The following is a 21,435-nucleotide window of genomic DNA, read 5'->3' on the forward strand; positions in this document are numbered from 1 at the left end:
CGAGAATAATTGAGTCAAAGCAGTAAATCATTTTTTGTCCCTTTTGTTTGTTTGTATGGTGTTCTTACGTTGCATGGAACCAGTGGTTATTCAGCAACGGAACCAACGGCTTTCTACGTGACTTCCGAACCACGCCGAGAATGAACTTCCATCACCAGAAATACACATCTCTCACATCTCAATGGAAAGTATTAGAAAATACCTCTGCATAATTAAATATCCACCAACATTCTTAGTTCTTTCTTTCAAATGAAGATTCAGATAAACCCACCCTTAAATAGAAAGTAAATTAAAGTCAACATTCTCCCTACATGATAAAAATACTTATATGTATAGTAATTATCTACACCAATTAATGAGTCACGGCTCAAAATCTCATTTACTTCAAGCTGATAGAAATTTTTCATTCAGTGGTGATGGGTTGTTTGTAAATTAGCTTGGAATTCAGCCTGGTTAAGAGCATATACGTATAGGTGGTCATTCATCTCAATCAAGCTGACTGCGAACCGTAAACTGGCGTCGCAGCAAATGTGGTCACCGACTCCAGAAATATCTTAAATTGCCGTCAACAACTCTGACAAAAGTTAAAACGGAAAATCCTGTTAATAATAATTCGTCACACATTTAATCAACCCACGTATTATCTATAAATACTTCCACCTCTTATATCCAAAAAAAATTTTACGTATATCAAAACAGCTTCATCAAATACTTAATGTCACTTGATTTACATGTAACAGCTACTTCGAGAAAACTGGAAAGAGTATGATTACCCTACTCATCTGGGCATCCATAAAGAAAATCTACTCTGAGGTTCCCAAGATGGAACATTCAACTGGCAAGTGTGATGCAGTCAGGGGTGACCATTCAGTCATTAAGAAATGGTTCTGGCTGCCAAGTCGTTAAAAACCTCGGTATCAAATTACGGATCAAATTCTAGTTTTCCATTTTCTTTGGTTACTACCGCTCGGCCACGGGAGACCTTTCTCGGTCATTTACAGCATTCTCTGGTCAATGTTTACCAGACAGCCATTCATGAGAGTTGGCAAGCGATGAAAAATCACTGGGGGTGTTCCTTTCTATCAAAAACGAATCGAATGCACTGCTTTTAATCAATGACCCAGCCCTTCTCCTCTCTTCTTTGTGTCTCTTCTCATTTACTGCTATGTGGCCTCGTCCTCTAATCTATTAGCATTGCTTTTGAGACTCCATTAATGTGCTCTTTACAGAAATGTGGCATTGACACTTACAAAGCTTTTCACTTGCAACTGCAGCTCTCTGGAAACACCACCCACTCCACGATCGCTTTCACGTCCCACAAATTTGCACCTGCGTCTACTTTTCTGCCTCTAAAATAATACCTCTATCACCTTTACTTTTACACAGCTGGAACCTACGACTCATCTGCGAGTACCTTACAAACCCTAGTCAGACAATGGATCCCATTTATAGCCTAAGAATCTCACTTGTAATCACACACACACACACACATATATGACAAAGAAACCACACTCTCTGGACTGAAATACTACCAAGAAGAAGAAGAATAAGGAGGTGAAAAAAACTACTGACTCCCTTTATCCCAAGCCTTGTAATCTCCAGCCACCCCTCTCCCATCCCTCCCCCGACGTTAGTCCTACAAGATTTCTCCTACTTGACGGAAGAGAGAGGGGGGGGGGGGGGGGGGGGGGGGGGGGGGGGCGAGACGTGAAATAAGACTATCTTTCCTCCCCCACACTAACTTCCAGACGAATGGGTCCTTCTTCTTTAAGGTAACAAGGGGAATCCTCGTCACACAATGAACTCCTGAACTCTTCTGGAAGCAAGGCTGGTCTAACCCAAGGTAAAGGTCCAGCCATTCCGAGGTTACGAGCCGTAAACAAAAGGAGTGATGGGGTGTTGCTTCTTCTTCTTCATTGGATACCTTAGGAATTGGCGGAGGGTTTGTGTGGGTTTATATAGACAAAACAAGTAAAAAATGCGCCGAAGTTTCTTAGGCGCAATCGACTACTAATCAGCACATCGTATAATCAAGGCCACCGAAAATAGATCTACCTTTCGGTGGTCTCGGTCGAATGCTGTGTGAGCCGCGGCCCATCAAACTTTAACCAAGGCCCAGTGGTGGTCTGTCATGGCTAACTTTAACCTTAAATAAAATCAAAACTACTGAGGCTAGAGAGCTGCAATTTGGTGTACGTAGATAATCACCAGACCAATTTGCAGCCCTCTAGCCTCAGTAGTTTGTGAGCCGCGACCCATCAAATTTTAACCAAGGCCCAGTGGTGGCCTGTCCTATATAGTAGCCAAATGCACAAGTATGGCTAATTTTAACCTTAAATAAAATAAAAACTATTGAGGCTAGAGGGCTGCAATTTGGTGTGTTTGATGATTGGAGGGTGGATGATCACCAGACCAATTTGCAGCCTTCTAGCCTCAGTAGTTTGTGAGCGGCGACCCACCAATCTATAACCAAGGCCCGGTGGTGGCCTGTCCTATATTGTTGCCAGGCGCACGAGTATGGCTAACTTTAACCTTAAATAAAATCAAAACTACAGAGGCTAGAGAGCTGCAATTTGGTGTGTTTGATGATTGGAGGGTGGGTGATCATGAGACCAATTTGCAGCCCTCTAGCCTCAGTCATTTGCAAGACCTGAGGGTGGGCAGAAAAAGCTGAAAATGAAGGATCATTAGCTTGTCTGACTAACCTTGACGAAGAGGTGGCAGCCGCCCGTCGGCTCAAAATGTGGGATGCCGTAGAGGGTGAGCGTGTGAAGGTAAAGTGGACTAGAGTTGATGCGTATCACCCCAGAGAGCAAACCTGCGAAATACTGCACGTACCTGAAATATAAAAAGTATATTAATACTTCAACATACCTGTACGCCACTGTCAAAGTTACATATATCTTAGTTTAACCAGACCGCTGAGGTGATTAACAGCTCTCCTAGGGCTGGCCCACCAATTGGTTACTAAGCAACGGGACCTACAGCTTACTGTGGGATCCAAACCATATCATATCGAGAAATGAATTTATAATCACAAAAAATAAATTCCTCTGGTTCTGCTTTGGCAGAGCGGGGAGCGAACTCGGGCTACCAAATCGATAGGCGAGAACGCAACCCATTCGTCCAATGGGGAAGTGTGTACTGGGTCACATAGCATTTAGTATTGCGTGAAGAATCACGGGGCTTCATTTTGTTTACTGGAACTACCTACAGACCTGAAGGAAACTAGAAAAAACGAACGACATTCGGCTCATAATTACGTTAAATTGAATAACTGCTCCTATTCAGAGAAAGATTCCACCTGCTAACATACATATTTAAGTAAGGAAATACTCCTGGATGATTTACCACTGGGTAACATAAGAAATTTGATGTATTATGAAGATTAATAAAGCTTAATCGTAAGTACTGAAACCACATAAAAATCTCCTGGTAACCAGAAGAACTTCCCACACTCATCCCATGATCTCATTTGTATATTTAGGTTCAGAAATAATCCTGTATATGCCACTGTGTCAAATAAGGAATTCAGCATAGCAAGAAGAATTGTATTACTTAATCGTAATTACTGAAACTACCTACAGCTTTAAGGTAACTAAAAAAATAAAACTTCTCACATCCACCTGACGACCCTATTTTGCAATAAAAAAAAAACAATTAATCCCAGGACGGTAACTTAAAGAAAATATAAAATCTTCCCACATCCAACATAGGTAAAAAATAAAAATTGAATCCCAGGAAGCTTGCAGTCAGTCGAAGCACCCAGACAGACCTTCCAGAGGAGGGAGAAAGCACGAATATAGAAAATTTCATTCCAGGAAGCTTGCAGTCAGCCGAAGCACCCAGCCAGACCTTCCAGGGGAGGGAGAAGGCAGACACAGCCTAATAGTTAACCCAGGCGTTCCAGAAGAAACCGAACTGGCAGTAGACGCCCTCTTAAAGGGGAAGCAAAGATCAATAATTTACGCGAGAGGAAAATCCCAACATTCTACTCCTACTCCTACTACTCCCCTCCCCTCCCTTTCCAAACTTCCCTCACCCCGCCCCCCTTTCTCCAGCGGCGTGGCTTACTCCGAGGAACAACAACTCCGACTGGCAACGCTGAATTTATAAACAGTCCTTCTCGCAGTCTTTCCTACTTCCTCGTTGCACGAAAATCTGGTTTACCGGAAAGACTTCGTAAGGAAAGAAAAAATAAAATATTCTGCCTTGAAATAGATGAATTTAAGTATATTACATGGCCCCTTTCCAGCAAACATACACATACGATGTCTGGTAGGAGCAGGCAAAGTGTAAACGGCTGGAATATTGGCTAAAAAAAAACACACACACACATACAAGAGGAGAGGCAGTTTGTACAAAGAACGAGAACAATGTAGGTGAAAGACCAGAACTGAAAAGAACACACTGCAGTTTCCGATACTTTTTTTGCACGGACGGAGGAGACTCAGAAACACGAGTCATGTGAACAGGGGAACGGGGGAGGATTCGTGATTATTTCTAAAATGAAGGGCATCGTGCTTTTCTTTGTTGAGGTTCTGCGGACCTATTCACCATTTTAGGTAAATAAGAAGGCTTTAAGGCTTAGATCTGTAGGCCAAGGTGGGCATATGAGGCTTAAGCTCAGAATCTTGGTAGCCCATGGGCATATGAGGCGTTAAAGCTTAAGAATCTGTAGGCCCAAGGGCATATGAGGCTTTAAGGCTTAAGAATCTGTAGGCCCAAGGGCATATGAGGCATTACAGCTTAAAAATCTGTAGGCCCATGGGCATATGAGGCTTTAAGGCTTAAGAATCAGTAGGCCAAAGGGCATATCCATCTCTGTAAACAATGACTTGACGAAAAACAACGAACATAACTTTTGCTAGATTAGGAAGGAAGTCCGCCATCACTAATGGAAGATCAGAGGAGAGAGTTGAACCCGTAGGACCTCGAAAAGCAAAAATTTTCCTCCGTAGGAATCTAGTTCAGGATATCAGCTCCTCTAGGGACAGTTTTCTATTCCTCCGCTAAGTTTTGCAGTAATACTGAGCTCGAATGAAAAGGAGAATTTCAGGAGAGAGAGAGAGAGAGAGAGAGAGAGAGAGAGAGAGAGAGAGAGAGAGATTTCCAAAGTACATCTCTACTTGTCTGAATTAAACACAGTATATGATATCTCTTCTCTATGTTATAACTAAGAACTAAATGAGAGAGAGAGAGAGAGAGAGAGAGAGAGAGAGAGAGAGAGAGAGAGAGAGAGAGAGAGAGAGAGAGAGGCATAAGCAGCAGCAACTGCGGCACATTTGACAACCCAAACAAAAACAAAAATATCTTGAATGTCACCAGCCTAATGGCATGAACCTTGAACCTGTCACACTCCCGAACTAATTAAACCTGAAAAGGATAAATAACCATCTGTGATAAAAATGTTCTTTCAACTTTAACAACGATAACAACAAGGAAATTCCTGGAAAGGAGGCGAAGTATGATTACTGATTAATATGGACGAAAGGACAATTATTGATTACAGATGCGTAGATGACCTGATACGACAGTTACGGCTGCTGTTTTTCTGGCAGATGTTCTATAGAACCGATTTAACCAAATTTGATGTAATTTAACCTAATTTAACATCTACTTTTTGTATTTCCTATTGCCTTCTGTTGCGTCTTTTAAGCGAACACCATAATATTCTTTGGAAGCCTGAATTTCAAGTCAGTGGCCCCTGTGGTGGGCTTGTTCCATATGAATAGGGTTCATCTCCTGAGTAATAATAATAATAATAATAATAATAATAGAATAATAATAATTCTGTACCTAGCAATGGGAGAGACTCTTGGTGGACAAAATTTCTAGACCAATCTCTGACCAACAGACGCGAGAATACTGAGACAGAAGAAATGTGACACATGGAATAAACTGCCACCAGAAGTTGTAAACAGCAACAGTGTGGAAGTTTAAAAGAAATAAACACAATCATTAGGACTGTAAATGAACAGTAAAACCTGCTCCAAGAGATAAGTGAGCACACGATGTCTTTGAGACATCCTAATCCTTGTAACTCCTTGTAACAACTTACCTCTTCTGAGATGGATGGTACAGCTGCCCTATTTTGTCGTCGAAGAAGCGCTTCATGGCGTATCTGTCGAGAGCTTGGTCGGTGGACGCACAAATATTACTGTAGTGCATATACGCCGCGATGACCACGCCAAGTTTCTCGTAGCCACCTCTGCGAAATAAATGCCAACCATTTTAGTAATGTGGACGTAGATCTTTAGTGTAAAAACAGGGTGTTTATCTTGTATATCGGTCAATCGACAGGAAAATTCAACATTAGTTTTTTAAGGAAATGTAATACTGAATGTGATTAGCATTGTAAAACAAATAAATCAGTGTGTTCATCATGTATATCTATCAATTTTTCGAGAAGATATAATACTGAATGTGATTAGCATGGTAAAAAATATAAATCAGTGTATTCGTCTTGTATACCTAACAATCGACAGTGAAGATTGAACATCAATTTTTCAAGGAGATATAATTCTGAATGTAACTGACACTATAAAACAAATAAATCACTGTGTTCGTCTTGTATATCTATTAATTGACGGTAAGGATTCAACATCAATTTTTCAAGAAGATAATATTATAATTCTGAATGGGATTAGCATTCTGAAACAAATATACATAAAAGTACACCGAACTTATCAAAAGGACATTAATCTAAACATTCATAAACTTCAAACCCTAAATACGTCGTTTCCTTAAAAGCTACAATAACCTCTTTACTTCGACATTTCCTTCACACTTTCCATATAAGCTTATATCACCACAAGCCGTGAATCCCGCTGCGGAATGAAATGAAAGCAGCGGGTCTTTCCACTGAGGGAATTGAGTTCAAATCTCACCAAGATAAAGAGAATTTCAACATTTATTTGCCACTCCAATTAATGCCAAAAATCTCAGGAAAGAAGACTCAAATGGTTTGGTCATGTCATGAGAAGAGAAGATGAACACGTATGTAAGAGGGTTATGAACATGGAGGTGGAGGGACAGAGGGAGGAGGGCGGGAGCCAAAAAGTTCATCAGGTGGAAACATAAATTCCTGAATGACATGAAGGAAAAGGGTCCAAGAAAACAAGACGTACAGGACAGAGGAAGATGGAGGAGAAGGCTGACTAAGAACAGCGACCCCATATAGAAATGGGAAAAGCTGAAGGCAAAGAAGAAGAAGAAGATGATTTGCCACTCGAATTCGAGGCTTGTGATGAAAACTTCTATTCAAAACTTGTATTGATAAACGTAAACAAAAAGTGAGAAGAGTTCGGGAATCTAAAAAGATAATTGTGGGTCTTAAAACTATTTGTATACTCCCAAGAAATTAAGCAGCATATTTCCATATAAAAAGTTAAGAGGAAATAAAACTGTACTTCCACAAGGGATAGACTATATAAGGCTTGTAGTGACAACTTCTATTTAAAGTTTTCAGTGATAAACCTAAACAAAAAGTGAAGGGGGGGAGGTCGGGAATTTATTGTGGCTCTTAAAACTATTTATAACCCCCAAGAAATTAAGCAGCATATTTCCATATAAAAAGCTACAGAGGGTTATAAAAAAAACAATTAATTTTACAAAGGATACACTAACATTTGTGGCCTGAATAGCTCGCCACACACTGATCCTGAGAGCGGGAGATGTAATTAGCTTCAAAACGGCTAATCTTGCTTCAGGGGAGACTATAGGATTTCCATTCTCACTTTTCAAAGCGCGCATCGCTTTCCGCCAAGGATATGAGAAGGGCTATAAATGACTGATGCGTTGGCTGGGGGTATTTATGACGATTTCTGGAAAATGAGTTATCTTAGGCGTCCTAATTAGGTTGTCTGAGGACACAATAGGTTTCCATAGTCTTTAGCTACAGTTCCTAAGACTAACACTATGCTAAGAATATATTCAAGCTCTCACGCCTTACGAATGTGTTGGTTTTATTTTATTTTTTATTGATTTAATACATAATTTTATATCATCTGTTATACGTCCGAATTCACTCGTATGATTTTAGTTTTCTCTTTCGCCCAGATCTGTCGTTTTCCGCATATGATAGTTGGCATGCAGTCAACTCATTCTATCTATCTATCTATCTATCTACCTATCTATCTATCTATCTATCTCATCTATCTATCTATCTATTATATATATATATATATATATATATATATATATATATATATATATATATATATATATATATATGATATATGGGGATACAGTCACAATGATGTAAAATCCTTCTGTAGTTTTATAAAATATATATTTCTTGTACAGGAACTTATAGCGTTTTTTCGTTTTTTTAGTGAGCAGGACCACGGCTGATGGTCGAAAGCTATAATTTGCAGAGCAAGAAATATATATTTTATACAACTACAGAAGGATTTTCCATCATCGTGGATTGTATCCCCATTTACTCAGAGGTACGACATAGTACCTAGCTTCTGCATATATATAATATATATATATATATATATATATATATATATATATATATATATATATATATAATATATATATATATACATTTTACATAAAGCCCTCATTACAAATGCCTAATCACCCCCAAATTGCAAGGGATTTAACGGCTGTTTCTGTCGGCAGGGGGGGGAGAGGGCCACTAAAATTATGCCAAAAAAAAGATTAAGCTCTATATAATATATATATATATATATATATATATATATATATACACACACACATATTTGTCTCTGTATTGGTTCTGATGAATTCTTGGAATCAAGAACCTGAAGTCCCTAAACATTATTAAATTCATTGTAAGTTTTGGCTTGGCAGTCGTCCACGACCTTGCAAACTGTAATGCATCGCCCTACATTCCTAGTGAGAAGTTGCAAGCATGAATCAATTTGCAACGAAAAAAAAAAAGCACGAACATATTTCCTACGAAGCCTCAATAATACAAAAGCCTATAAACAAGTAGGAAGGAATGAATGCGATAAGAACTAACGTAACTAACAACTTACTCTTCTTCCCATTCATCTCCCCCTCCCCCCAACGGGAAAGACAATAACGACCGAAACAAAAGAAAGGGGCGAGGGAAGAGGGGTTAGGGATGATGATGCTGATAATAATAATAATAATAAGCAGGAAGAGAAAGAGAGAAGAAAGAGCGGGGGGAGAGGGGGAGGAGAAAGTCACATGGAGATGGTAGGGGGTTATAGGAGGAAGTAAAAATGGAAGGTGAGAGAGAGAGGAGGGAGGGAGTGAGGGGCAGGTGTAAGGAACCAGGTCTAGGACAAAAGGAGGAGGAGAAGGAGGAGGAGGAGGAGGAGGAGGGAGGGGAGGAGGAGTGTGTGAGGCTGTATTCATATCTCTAACCATCAAGAGGGAATGCGATTCTGGGCCCATTATAATCTGGGCCGGCCAGGCCATCAGAAATAAGCGCCTGGAGGTCTATATCACGAGGGGGGCTTTCCTAGCAATGGGGCTACTACGCTCAGGGTCAAATACACGGCTGCACTGTTATGAACTTTTTGGGTCAGAGCGAGAGACTCGAAGAGAGGAGAGGAGAGAGAGAGAAGAGAGGAAATAAAGGTACAAATGATATGGTCAGGGAGGTTAGAAGGGAGGGAAAGGGCATATTAGCTTCTTTTATTTTTTTATTTTTTTTTTTTTTAGTTTTGTTTTTTTGAGAGAAAGGAAATTGAAATGAATAGTACGGCACAGTGAACTATTTTTTCAGAGAGAGAGAGAGAGAGGCCGAGGAGGAGAAGAGAGAGAGAACTGAACCTACGTTGCAGCACACGTAAATCAACAGACTCCCATCTCTCTCTCTCTCTCTCTCTCTCTCTGTGATATATATAATATATATATATATACATCATAACATACATATCTATATATGTATATTATATATATGAGTAGCTTATTAATTCCAACAAGAAAAAAAATGATATTCAAATTGGGCGTTCAAGACTTATCTTAATTACCAAATGACAATAATTCCCAAACAGTTTTGTAATATATCACGGGATTATGAATATATCTTTTTGTAATATATCAGGAATTATGAATATGCCTTTAATAATATGCCAGGGATTATGAATACATCTTTTTGTAATATATCAGGGGATAATGAATATGTCTTTTGTAATATATCAGGGAATAATGAATGCCTTTTGCAATATACCAGGGAATTATGAATGCTTTTTGCAATATACCAGGGAATTATGAATATATCTTTTTGAAATATATCAGGGGATAATGAATATGTCTTTTGAAATATATCAGGGGATAATTTATATGCCTTTTGCAATATACCAGTTATATGAATATATCTTTTTGTAATATATCAGGGGATAACGAATATGCTTTTTGCAATATGCCAGGGAATAATGAAAATACCTTTTGCAATATACCATTGATTATGAATATATCTTTTTGCAATATATCACGGGGATAATGATAAATTGCTTTTTTGCAATAAACCCATGGGCCCATTATGAATATATCTTTTTGAAACATACCAGGGAATTATGAATGCCTTTTGCAATATACCAGGGATTATGAATATCTCTTTTTGAAACATACCAGGGAATTATGAATGCCTTTTGCAATATACCAGGGATTATGAATATATCTTTTTGAAATACAGCAGGGAATTATGAACGTCCTTCGCAATATACCAGGGGATTACGAACATGTCTAAGGCAAAATGACAACGACGACATTACTAATCCTGGAAATCCTTGCAATCCTCGCGATCCTACGCTTTCAGAAAAAGGACCAATATATATATACCCCTTTGCGAGTCATGATCACCCATCCCACTCACACAGCTCACCCACCTTGCGTGCAGTACGGCAACGTGCTGCGGGTGCTGGGTGATCCAGGAGTCGAGCGCCTTGCATATGGAGCACAGCCTCTCCAGGGCAGGAGCCAAGTGGTCCGCCCACCCGAGCTCCAACACCCTCGGCAGGAAGTGGCTGATCTCCCCGTGCTGGGACAAGTTGAACACCTGGAACGAAGACGACAATAGATTATTATTATTATCGTTGACAATAGTTTAGGCAGACCACTACTGACTGAGCTGACTGTCAGCTCCTATTTCCAGACCACTGACTGAGCTGACTGTCAGCTCCTATTTCCAGACCACTGAGCTGCCTGTCAGCTCTTTAAAATAGTCTAACCAGACCACTGAGCTGACTGTCAGCTCTCATTAAAATAGTTACCCGACCCACTGAGCTGAATTTAATGTCTTTAAAATAGTTTTTAACAGACACTGAAGGCTGATTGTCAGCTCTCATAGGGCTGGACGAAAGCAGATTCCCGAGATGTATACTAGTATTGCACCAGCCCTTTTATTTTTTTTTTTTTTTTAAGCCAACATCCTAGGTTGGTTAGTACAAAGTATTGACCTCGAAGGAATCTGGGTGTGTGAAACACTTTCATTCTCATAAATAAATAATAAATATCATAACCTAAAATTCCCTGTATCTTTAACACTTTCATTCTCATAAATAAATAATAAATATCATAACCTAAAATTCCCTGTACCTTTAACTCGACGCGAAACACCTTTTTCGGACCTTTTTAGGCTTTTCCATAGACCTTTCCCAATCCCCCAAACAAAAACAACAAAAAGAACAACAACAAAGTAGTTTGTAGGCTTACTCCACGAGTAAGCGAACATGTAATGTATCTCATCATTTTCTGTAAATACCATGGAATTATGAATGTATAGATATTGCTTGCAATCGTTCTATTTCAATTGGACATGCTTCCTATCCCGGGAGGTGAATGCCAATAGCTATTGTTGTTCTGAGAAAAATTCTATCAAAATAGAGCAATGAATCAGACCAGTTATCGGCTTTCTATGAATTATTATGCATATTTCTCTTTTTCATAACGTGAATCATTCCTTTGGAGCATAAGGCATTCATCTCTAATTCTTAAAATAGTCTCACATAAAATAACGCCTTGTATAATCCCTTCCCTGTAATAGACTTCATGGTAATTGAAAAGTAATTAAAAATTTACCTGGACAGTTCTTGATGTTATAATATCTGACGGAAAATATATTTGCAATAAACAACATTCGTATTCATCCTCAAAATCATAAACTGATCATTAGCATATATGAATGGTCCTAGGTCACAGTTATCTTAACCACCTTTTTAAATTTTTAAATTTTTATTTTTATTTTTTTATTTATTTATTTTTTTTTTTTTTTTTTGAGGAGAAATTGGACAACATTAAGTTTCTGCTACTTAGATGACCCAGCTTTATGTCTTCGTGTGATTGCAGGTATATCAGTGATCGTCATAAAGATAAAGAGAAATAAAATAACAATGGATGTCCATAAAGTCCCCCCCCCTCCCCCCCACCAGTACCATCACACGTATTTAATGCTTGTAATGGTACTGGGACTTTATGGACACCCCGTATATGTTTCCCTTTTAAAATATGAATTGTAAAACTTAAAAATGTCATATTACATTTTAGCTTAATATTTTTATTAGTTCTATATTGAAGCCCAGAACATCATATCCCTTTCTGGACCCATTTGCATGCAGCAGTATACCCGTAAATCTATACAAAAGTCTGAGCAGCTATAGGGGGGCTGGGGGCGGGGGGCTGGGCTTTTCCAGAAGTTTCTCCGTATACAAAAGAACGTAAACAGCCCCCTTAAAGATGTCCCACGGATCCATTTCCAGCAGAACGTCCTGACTCCTCCGGAGGCTTTGTTTTGTTTACGACAATTCCTTTTCGTGAAGAACGGAAAGTTTTTTTTTTTCTTTTCTTTTTAAATATCACCGGCAGCCAGCGCGAGAGTTCCCGTACCTTTAATAAGCGTTATGGAGGCCTGAACTAAACCTTCTGCTTTAAAGATGAGAGAGAGAGAGAGAGAGAGAGAGAGAGAGAGAGAGAGTTAGAGAGAGAGAGCAGACGAAGTCGTATATGTATTTTCAATTTTTAACGTCTCGCTACGACAGGTGAAGTTTACGTACGCACCTGTGGGAACGTAAAGGTTACGACGGGACAGGACGTGACGCTCTCTCTCTCTCTCTCTCTCTCTCTCTCTCTCTCTCTCTCTCTCTCTCTCTCGGAATAACGGACGACAGCGACGGTTTGCAATAACAGTTTCTGGGATTAACTCAACCGAGGTAATCAAGACGAATCAGAAACAACGTCGAGATTGTTTATTTTTTAAATGATTTACCCAACATTGCCGTCCGGTTTCTACAGCCAATCACTTGTAACAATGGTCAGGAAGATTTAAAGCTTTCGACAAATCAATAACTTTAGCTTTTAACAGCCTTGAATTTTAAGAAACAATACAATTTCGCACTGCAAGAGAATCCCGGGCATATGCAGGAGACTGAATACGCTTTGCACAGGATAACATTAATCAAATGGATTCTATGCATACCTAATATATATATTTTATTATATATTGCTACTTTCAAAATGCATATTTCCCCTCTTTGAAATGTTATGTAGAATTGTGTAACATTTTTTCAGATTCCTAGATAGCTTAGAATAGGATGTTTTAAATGTGTTCAGATTTCGCATTACATGTTGTAAAAGAATATATATATAACGTAAAAAGAGAGAGATTTTCTTTGTCCGTTCGAAGCTATGATTGTTTCCTCTTTTATGTCAACACTGTAAGATTAGAGGGCGTCTGCGAGATCCGTTTGCTTTCCTAAATCTGTCAACGCATTTGATAGCGATCGAATCGAGTCTTCGCGATGTTATCAAAGCATGTCAATCTTAATTATCGCTCAACCTCCGTTTCGATCGGGTACGTGTCTTTTTTTTTTTTTTTTTTTTTTAACAGACTGGACTCGTTAAGAGTATGTCTTTGTTTGATCAAAACCACGTGCATGTTACACATTTTTTTATGAAGATTGCGTCAGATTTCGAACTTTCTGGAAGCATTCTTGCCAAATACGTTTGTGTCATCTGCCCTGTCCAGTTTTCGCAAGGGAAGAAGATTTCATTATATCTTAGAACCTCGAGGCATTAACATCTCTCTCTCTCTCTCTCTCTCTCTCTCCATCGCATAGCACTTTTGATCTTAAAGTAACGTAACGTAAATTGGTCACTCGTAACTTGTGAGAATTTCATATTTGATATTTCTTAAAGTTTGTTTAGTGTTATTTAGTTTTTTTGTGGAATCTGAACAAACATTATTTCATAACGGCGCCTGGTTTTTGTGAAAGTGTGAATCAAGCCTGCAGCACAGAAAGAAAGAAATTGGTATACCAAAAAGGTAGTGTGTTATATTTTTATTAGTTGCAACTAATAACGGCTAGGTAATAACTAATAGCTGTGGTTAACTAATAACTGATAACAGGTGGTTACGAAGGTTTGGTAAAAACTGTTGGTCACAATGTTTTGAGTGAAAAAGATTTACACTTTTACACATTGCTGATTTTTTGTGTGTTTGTGACTTGCGTTCCACTGTTTGTGCACTTGTTCATTTTCTTATTGAAGTGTGCCTTTTTATTTTATATTTTCATTTGCATTTACAATTTAATTGACTTAGTTATTTTCATTGCTTAATCATTACACATTTAATTAAATTTAACATTTGTGAATTAATTTCTAATTTCAATTATTGCCTAACACTTGAATTTCAATTGAATTAATTTTCTTGAATTTTGTGATAAATTAGTTTTGATTTAATTTTACTTAATTTGATTCAAGAATTAATTAAACTTTACTTTGTTTTCAAGTAACAGTAATTTTCCCTGATATTGTGAATTTCACTTATAAATATTGAATTTGATAATAAATTTTTGTATTTAAAATTTATATAAGTGTTTTTATTTTTATACCAGTATATTTGCATTTGATTATATTGATGATAGGTAGAAACAGAGTGGTAACGGATTTGCTTTCCTTCAATTTACTTGAAGTGACTTAGAACCAGGGAAGTACTTAGACTTCTGAAATCAGGGAAATACTTAGACTTTTAAAGTTGTTGATGGAGTGATGCCCTTTGATTAATTTAATTACTTACAAGATTACCTCACACCTGTTTTGATGAACTTAGTCTGATTTTCTGCAATACTGGTAAGTTGTTAAGGGATCACTGTTGCCTTTAGAGTATATTCAGTCGTTTAGTACATGTTATGAGGGTTCAGGTGTCTGGTTTTGGTGAGGTACTAATTGATGAAGGGTAACCAGATACTTGGCACTTCGTAACAATATATATATATATATATATATATATATATATATATATATATATATATATATATATAATATATATATATATATATATATACATATAAAGCTAAAAATCCTTTAATATACATTCCCTATATATATATATATATATATATATATATATACATATAAAGCTAAAATCTCCTTTAATATCACATTCGCTTCCATATATATATATATATCTACCATATATATATATATATATATATATATATATATATATATTACTATCTTCTGCCTAAGAAGATTACCAGTACTATAATAATACACACAAGTATTTCTGTGAAAAGACAAATTTTTATAGAATCAAGGATAATAAAAAATAGATATAAACTGATAAAATCTTATAAGGGTAACTACAGAACTATTTCTGTTACCCTAGAGCCGTCGCATCTGATTGAGCCGCCGTCACCATATATTTGATGGGGTAGCCCCTGGAGCAATCGTATCTAATCAAGCCGAATTGACCAATGTCGAATTTGTTGCTTTCGACAACTTGTGGCAAGAAAAAGAAACCACTGAAGATGCCAGGGCCTTTGAAAATTAGATCAAACCCGAAGTACTCCAAGTCTTAGGAAAAAGTTACGAAGCCGCCTATTTCACCCAGACCTAGTTCTAGAGAAGGAAACCAAAAACTGTTCACGAAACAAAAACAGTTAAAGGAACGAGTCGACGATGTCCTCCGTCGAGTAAAGGAGAAGAAAAGATATTAGAAGAGACTGAGAATGGAAAGAAAGTATTAATCCATCAGTATGGCAAGAAACAGATGCCACTGAAAAGGCCAGGGACCTTGAAAAGCAGTTCAAAGAAAGGGACTTCTCCTTCTGAAAGAAACCAGATTCCTTGTAAGCTGTTTCTCTTACCCTTGAGCCACAGCATCTAATCGGGTTGCAGTGACCAATGTTGGATTTCATACTTTGGTGAACCTGCTGCCAGAAAATGATGCCAGTGAAGAGGCCAGGGACCTTGCAAAACAGTTCAAAGAAAGGGACCTCTTCTTCAGAAAGAAACCAGGTTCCTTGCGAGCTGTTTATTTTACCCCTATAGCCATTGTATCTGGTAGAGCCGCAGTCACCAATGGAAGATTTGTTGCTTTGGAAAACCTGCGACCTGAAAAAGATGAAATTGAAGAGGCCAAGGACCTTGAAAAACAGTTCAAAGAAAGGGATCTCTCCTTCAGACAGAAATTAGGTTCTGCGAGAACTGTTTCTGTTACCCTAGAGCCATCACATCTGATTGAGCCGCTGTCACCGTAACATTTGATGGTAGCCTCTGGAGCAATCGTATCTAATCAAGCCGAATTGACCAATGTTGGATTTGTTGCTTTGGACAACCTGTGGCAAGATAAAGATGCCACTGAAGATGCCAGGGGCCTTGGAAAACAGTTCAAAAAAGAGAATACGATAAACGAAGAGGACAAGAATAAGGCCTTGGAATCAAGTGCTTCTGTGATAAAACAAATTTTTAAGGGAGAAGCAACTGTTGGTGCTACTGATATCTCTCTCTCTCTCTCTCTCTCTCTCTCTCTCTCTCTCTCTCTCTCCAAGTAGTGTAGGGTATAATTTCGAAAAACCTCTACAGAAACACATACAGATGTGAATACAGAAACACGTACAGATGTCAATGTCACCTCTCTCTCTCTCTCTCTCTCCAAGTAGTATAGTGTATAATTTCGAAAAATTACTACAAAAACAATGCTGTCCCTCCTGCCCCTCTCTCTCTCTCTCTCTCTCTCTCTCTCTCTCTCTCTCTCTCTCTCTCTCTCTCTCTCCAAGTAGTATAGGGTATAATTTCGAAAAACTACTAAAATTGATAATGAAGATAATCATACATAAATAAGAGATAAAAATAGTTAATATGTATAAGACATAGATGTTAATGAAACCAATATAGTGCAGGCTATTAATGAAATTAAAAATGGATCAGCCGCTGGGCCAGATGGTGTCCCTGCTATTTTGTTAAAGAAAGTAGTTCATTCTATCGCAAAGCTGCTTGCAATATTATTAAGGCAAAGTGTAGATACAGGCAAGATTTATGATGAGCATAAATTAGCATATATTACCCCTACTTTCAAAAGTGGATCAAGACTAGAGACAAGTAATTATAGGCCTGTGAGGCTAACATCACATATGAAAGTGTATGAAAGGGTAATGAAGAAAAATATTATGAGACATTTAATAAAAAATAATTTGTTTAATATAGGACAACATGGTTTTGCACCCGGAAAAAGTACACAAACCCAACTGTTAGTCCACTTTGAGAACATATAAAAATATGATAAATGGAAAAGAAACAGATGTGGTTTATCTAGACTTTGCATCTTTTGGCAAGGTAGACCAAAATATATTAGCAAAGAAAATTAGAAAACATAATATAGTGGACAAAGTAGGAAAGATGGATAAAAGAATTTTTACACAACAGAAAACGGATAGTTATTGCAAACGACGAGAAATCCGATGAAGCTAAGGTAATATCCGGTGTGCCACAAGGTATGGTGTTAGCTGCATTGCTGTTTGTTATTATGATTGCAGACATAGACAGTAATGTTAAGGACTCGGTAGTGTGTAGTTTCGCCAATGACACATGAATAAGTAGAGAAATTACTTGTGATGAAGATAGGAACTCGTTCCAAAGAGACCTTACCAAAGTATATGAATGGGCAGAGGTAAATAGGATGGTATTTAACTCTGATAAATTTGAATCAATAAATTACGGAGATAAAGAAGGAAAGCTATATGCATATAGGGGACTTAATAAAAAGACAATCACTAATAAGGAAGCAGTTAAAGACCTTGGTGTGATGTTGAATAGGAACATGTTATGCAATGATCAAATAGCAATTCTATTGGCAAAATGCAAAGCAAAAATGGGAATATTGTCATAGCACTTCAAAACAAGAAAAGCTAAACACATGATTTATACTTCTAAAAGTATGTTCGTAGTCCACTTGAATATTGGCAAATATGATATGGTACCCACACTATCAAAAGGATATTGCACAAATAGAGAGTATGCAAAGGTCTTTTACAGCTAGAATAGAAGAAGTTAAGGATCTTGACTACTGGGAAAGACTACAATCCTTAAAATTATATAGTCTAGAAAGGAGAAGAGAATGCTACATGATAATACAGGCATGGAAACAGATAGAAGGAATGGCCGAACACATCATGGAGCTAAAAATATCAGAAAGAGCAAGCAGAGGTAGATTAATAGTGCCAAAAACTATCCCAGCAAAACTAAGGAAAGCACACAGGACATTAATCCACTACGCATCAGCATCGATAATGCAGCGTCTATTCAAATGTGTTGCCAGCTCATCTGAGGAAAATATCAGGAGTGAGCGTAGATGTGCTTAAGAATAAGCTAGACAAATATTTAAGATGCATCCCAGACCATCCAAGATTGGAAGATGCAAAATATACCGGAAGATGCATTAGCAACTCTCTGGTAGACATTAGAGGTGCCTCACACTGAGGGACCTGGGCAACCCGAACAAGATGTAAGGTCTCTCTCTCTCTCTCTCTCTCTCTCTCCAAGTAGAATAGGGTACAATTTCGAAAAACTACTACAAAAACAATGCTACCTCGCCTCTCTCTCTCTCTCTCTCTCTCTGTCCTTGTGGGGCATCGGCTTTTAAAGGCTGCAATTTGGTATGTTTGGCCACTGCAGGGTGGGCGATCAACATACCAATCTGCAGCCCTCTAGCCTCAGAAGGTTTTAAGCTCTGAAGTTACAAAGAAGGACTGTGAGAATGAAGATGTGAGCGTTGACACCCTATAAATTTAGAGAACACCAAGGGCAACCTCTGAGGGTGGATGGACAGATAAAAAGCTATCTCATATAGTTTTCTTTTACAGCAAACTAAAAGATAAAGAGGGGAACCAGCTTCCACAGAATCGAACCTGTCTTCCACACTCTCCACAGTTGCTCCTTTTCTCTACGATAATGACGAGGCCCTCGAATCACCGCCGAAAGAGTCTGTTGCACACCATTCAGATCGTAAGACGACCAGTCTTCACACAAAGCCAGTACGTGAGACTACTGCAGACGGGGAACACTTTGACTCCTCGACTGATTCACGGGGCCTTTGAATATTCATCGGCAAAAGGCACGAAGGCTGATAAGAATATACTTGAGAACTCTCCAGCCGCGGCTCCAGGAAGATGCAGCTCTGTACTACACAGGACAGCATCTGGAGCGTGTGGTGTTATGTAAATACATATCAATAAGAGGACCTCCTTTAAAGAGGATGGTATCTGATGAGAATTTTATTGAAAATTAGTTATATACAAACTTTCAAGGACTTCCTGTCATCCTCTGGAACCCGTAATAAAATATATATATATATATATATATATATATATATATATATATATATATATATATATATATAATATATACACACACACTATAGATATATATATATATATATATATATATATAATATATATATATATATATGTGTATATATATATATATATATATATAAATTATATAGTATTACACGGCTGACTCCAGAAGCTCTACCGTCTACCCTTACAGGTTCGGTTTGGACCAAGAGCTTTTTGGGGTGAGGCTGCAACACCCACGCCCTACTCCACAGATATTAAAGGAACTGCCGAGCTAGTTTCTTCTGCCATTTCCAAATCGTTAATTAATCCAGGTAACACTACGAACTCGACACTCCCTCAGGTCATTTCATTTTGAAGAAATGTTACTCAGAGTCTCCTTTAGTGAGAGAGAGAGAGAGAGAGAGAGAGAGAGAGAGAGAGAGAGAGAGAGAGTTAGGGAGCTTGCTGCCTTGTGCAGCAGGAGGCTACAGCTCGCGCAGTCACCAAGGAGCAGGGAAAGTTATTTAGGCTACTAGGAAACTAAAGGAGATGGAGCTACTTGTGCGCGCCCTCTGTCCTCACAATGGGGATTAACTGAGGGGTTAACGAGGACACGCTGCTTTAATGGGGGAAACCTTTACGCAGGAACACCACCCCGCCCCTCCCCAATCCTCCCCTCCTCTCCCCTTTTCAAGATGAATAAGTCGGGATACAGAAGCTGAAGTGTTTTTGCCTCCATCTGTGTACCACCAACATGCTAGTCTGTTGATAGATGCTAAACACACTAAAACTACGAATGTGTTTATTCAATATGCAGCACCTCAGGACTAAAATAAGGTTGAAAACTATAAATCGATACCGTCGTTCCGTTACCTGTCATCTACTAAAGGTCATCACGCTGTAAAATAACAATAAATTGACAGAATATCAGCGTTTAAACTGCATCCAAATGCAACATTTCGAATGCCTGAGTAGTGTTAACCAAGACCAGGTCCTTCGGAAACGCCAACTTGATGAAGAGAAAAGCTATAAGTAAGATTTCCCAGTATGCAATTAAAATAACTCTTAATTCAGATTACTTATAATTTTTTATATATTAGATACGTGAGATCTGGAGAGGAGATTCACGTGTGTGTCATCTTAAGAGGCAATTACCTGCCAACTTTGTCGATTGCTTGTCATCTCTCTGGACATCCATTAACTTAAGAGAATATAGTATTCAGTGACACAAATCCCGTATTGATTTTGATATTCCATACATGAGATTAAGGGAGATAACTTAATAAAAGAAAATTTCAACATGTACACTTTGTTCATATGTTTGCGTGTGTTTACGTATGTATGTGATCTTAAGTAGCAATTGTCTATCCTCTTAAAATCTGTTTCATCTCTATTCGAATGCATCATACTGCGAGGACATCATATTCAAATGTTTGGGTACAACTGCCAATTCTATAAGGACAAGAAACCCCTAATTTAGATCCTTAAGCGTAAGCTCACCCACCCACCACCTCTGCACTTACGATATGCAATGCTATTATTACGATAAATAAAAACTGTTTAATCGTCTCTGAATAAATGAACCTACAATAGGATTCTCCTTCGTCAGCGTATCCGACTGCTATTATTATTGCACAAACTGGACAAACAGGCACAACTTGAAATCTATTCCACTTGAATCGGAATCTCGGGTAAAACAACTTTACCTATTAATATATTATTCCTCTGGATACTTGTTGACTCCGAAATTATTAAATACACTTTATTTATAACGCGTGTAAACAGAAGTGTATGCATTTGATTTCGCAATACACAATTCCAGCCCGGCTCGGATGACGACCGCACGTTCTAAATATAGAAGGAACTGTTTTTT

The 21,435-nt window shown here is 38.1% G+C and overlaps 1 protein-coding gene across 7 annotated transcripts in view; it reads right to left on the reverse strand.

The window, feature by feature from the left end:
- The window catches only part of LOC135212436 (tensin-1-like), a 771,151-nt gene that overhangs the window by 143,467 nt on the left and 606,249 nt on the right, over positions 1 to 21,435 (reverse strand). For all 7 annotated transcript variants that reach the window (XM_064245807.1, XM_064245802.1, XM_064245806.1 and 4 more), the window contains 3 exons: positions 10,839 to 11,008; positions 6,062 to 6,211; positions 2,706 to 2,838 (listed from right to left, as the gene is read on the reverse strand). In XM_064245807.1, the coding sequence (XP_064101877.1) occupies positions 2,706 to 2,838; positions 6,062 to 6,211; positions 10,839 to 11,008 (453 nt within the window). The remainder of the gene's footprint in view (positions 1 to 2,705; positions 2,839 to 6,061; positions 6,212 to 10,838; positions 11,009 to 21,435) is intronic.

Source organism: Macrobrachium nipponense, chromosome 41 (genome assembly GCF_015104395.2).
Source record: "Macrobrachium nipponense isolate FS-2020 chromosome 41, ASM1510439v2, whole genome shotgun sequence".
NCBI lineage: Eukaryota > Metazoa > Arthropoda > Malacostraca > Decapoda > Palaemonidae > Macrobrachium > Macrobrachium nipponense.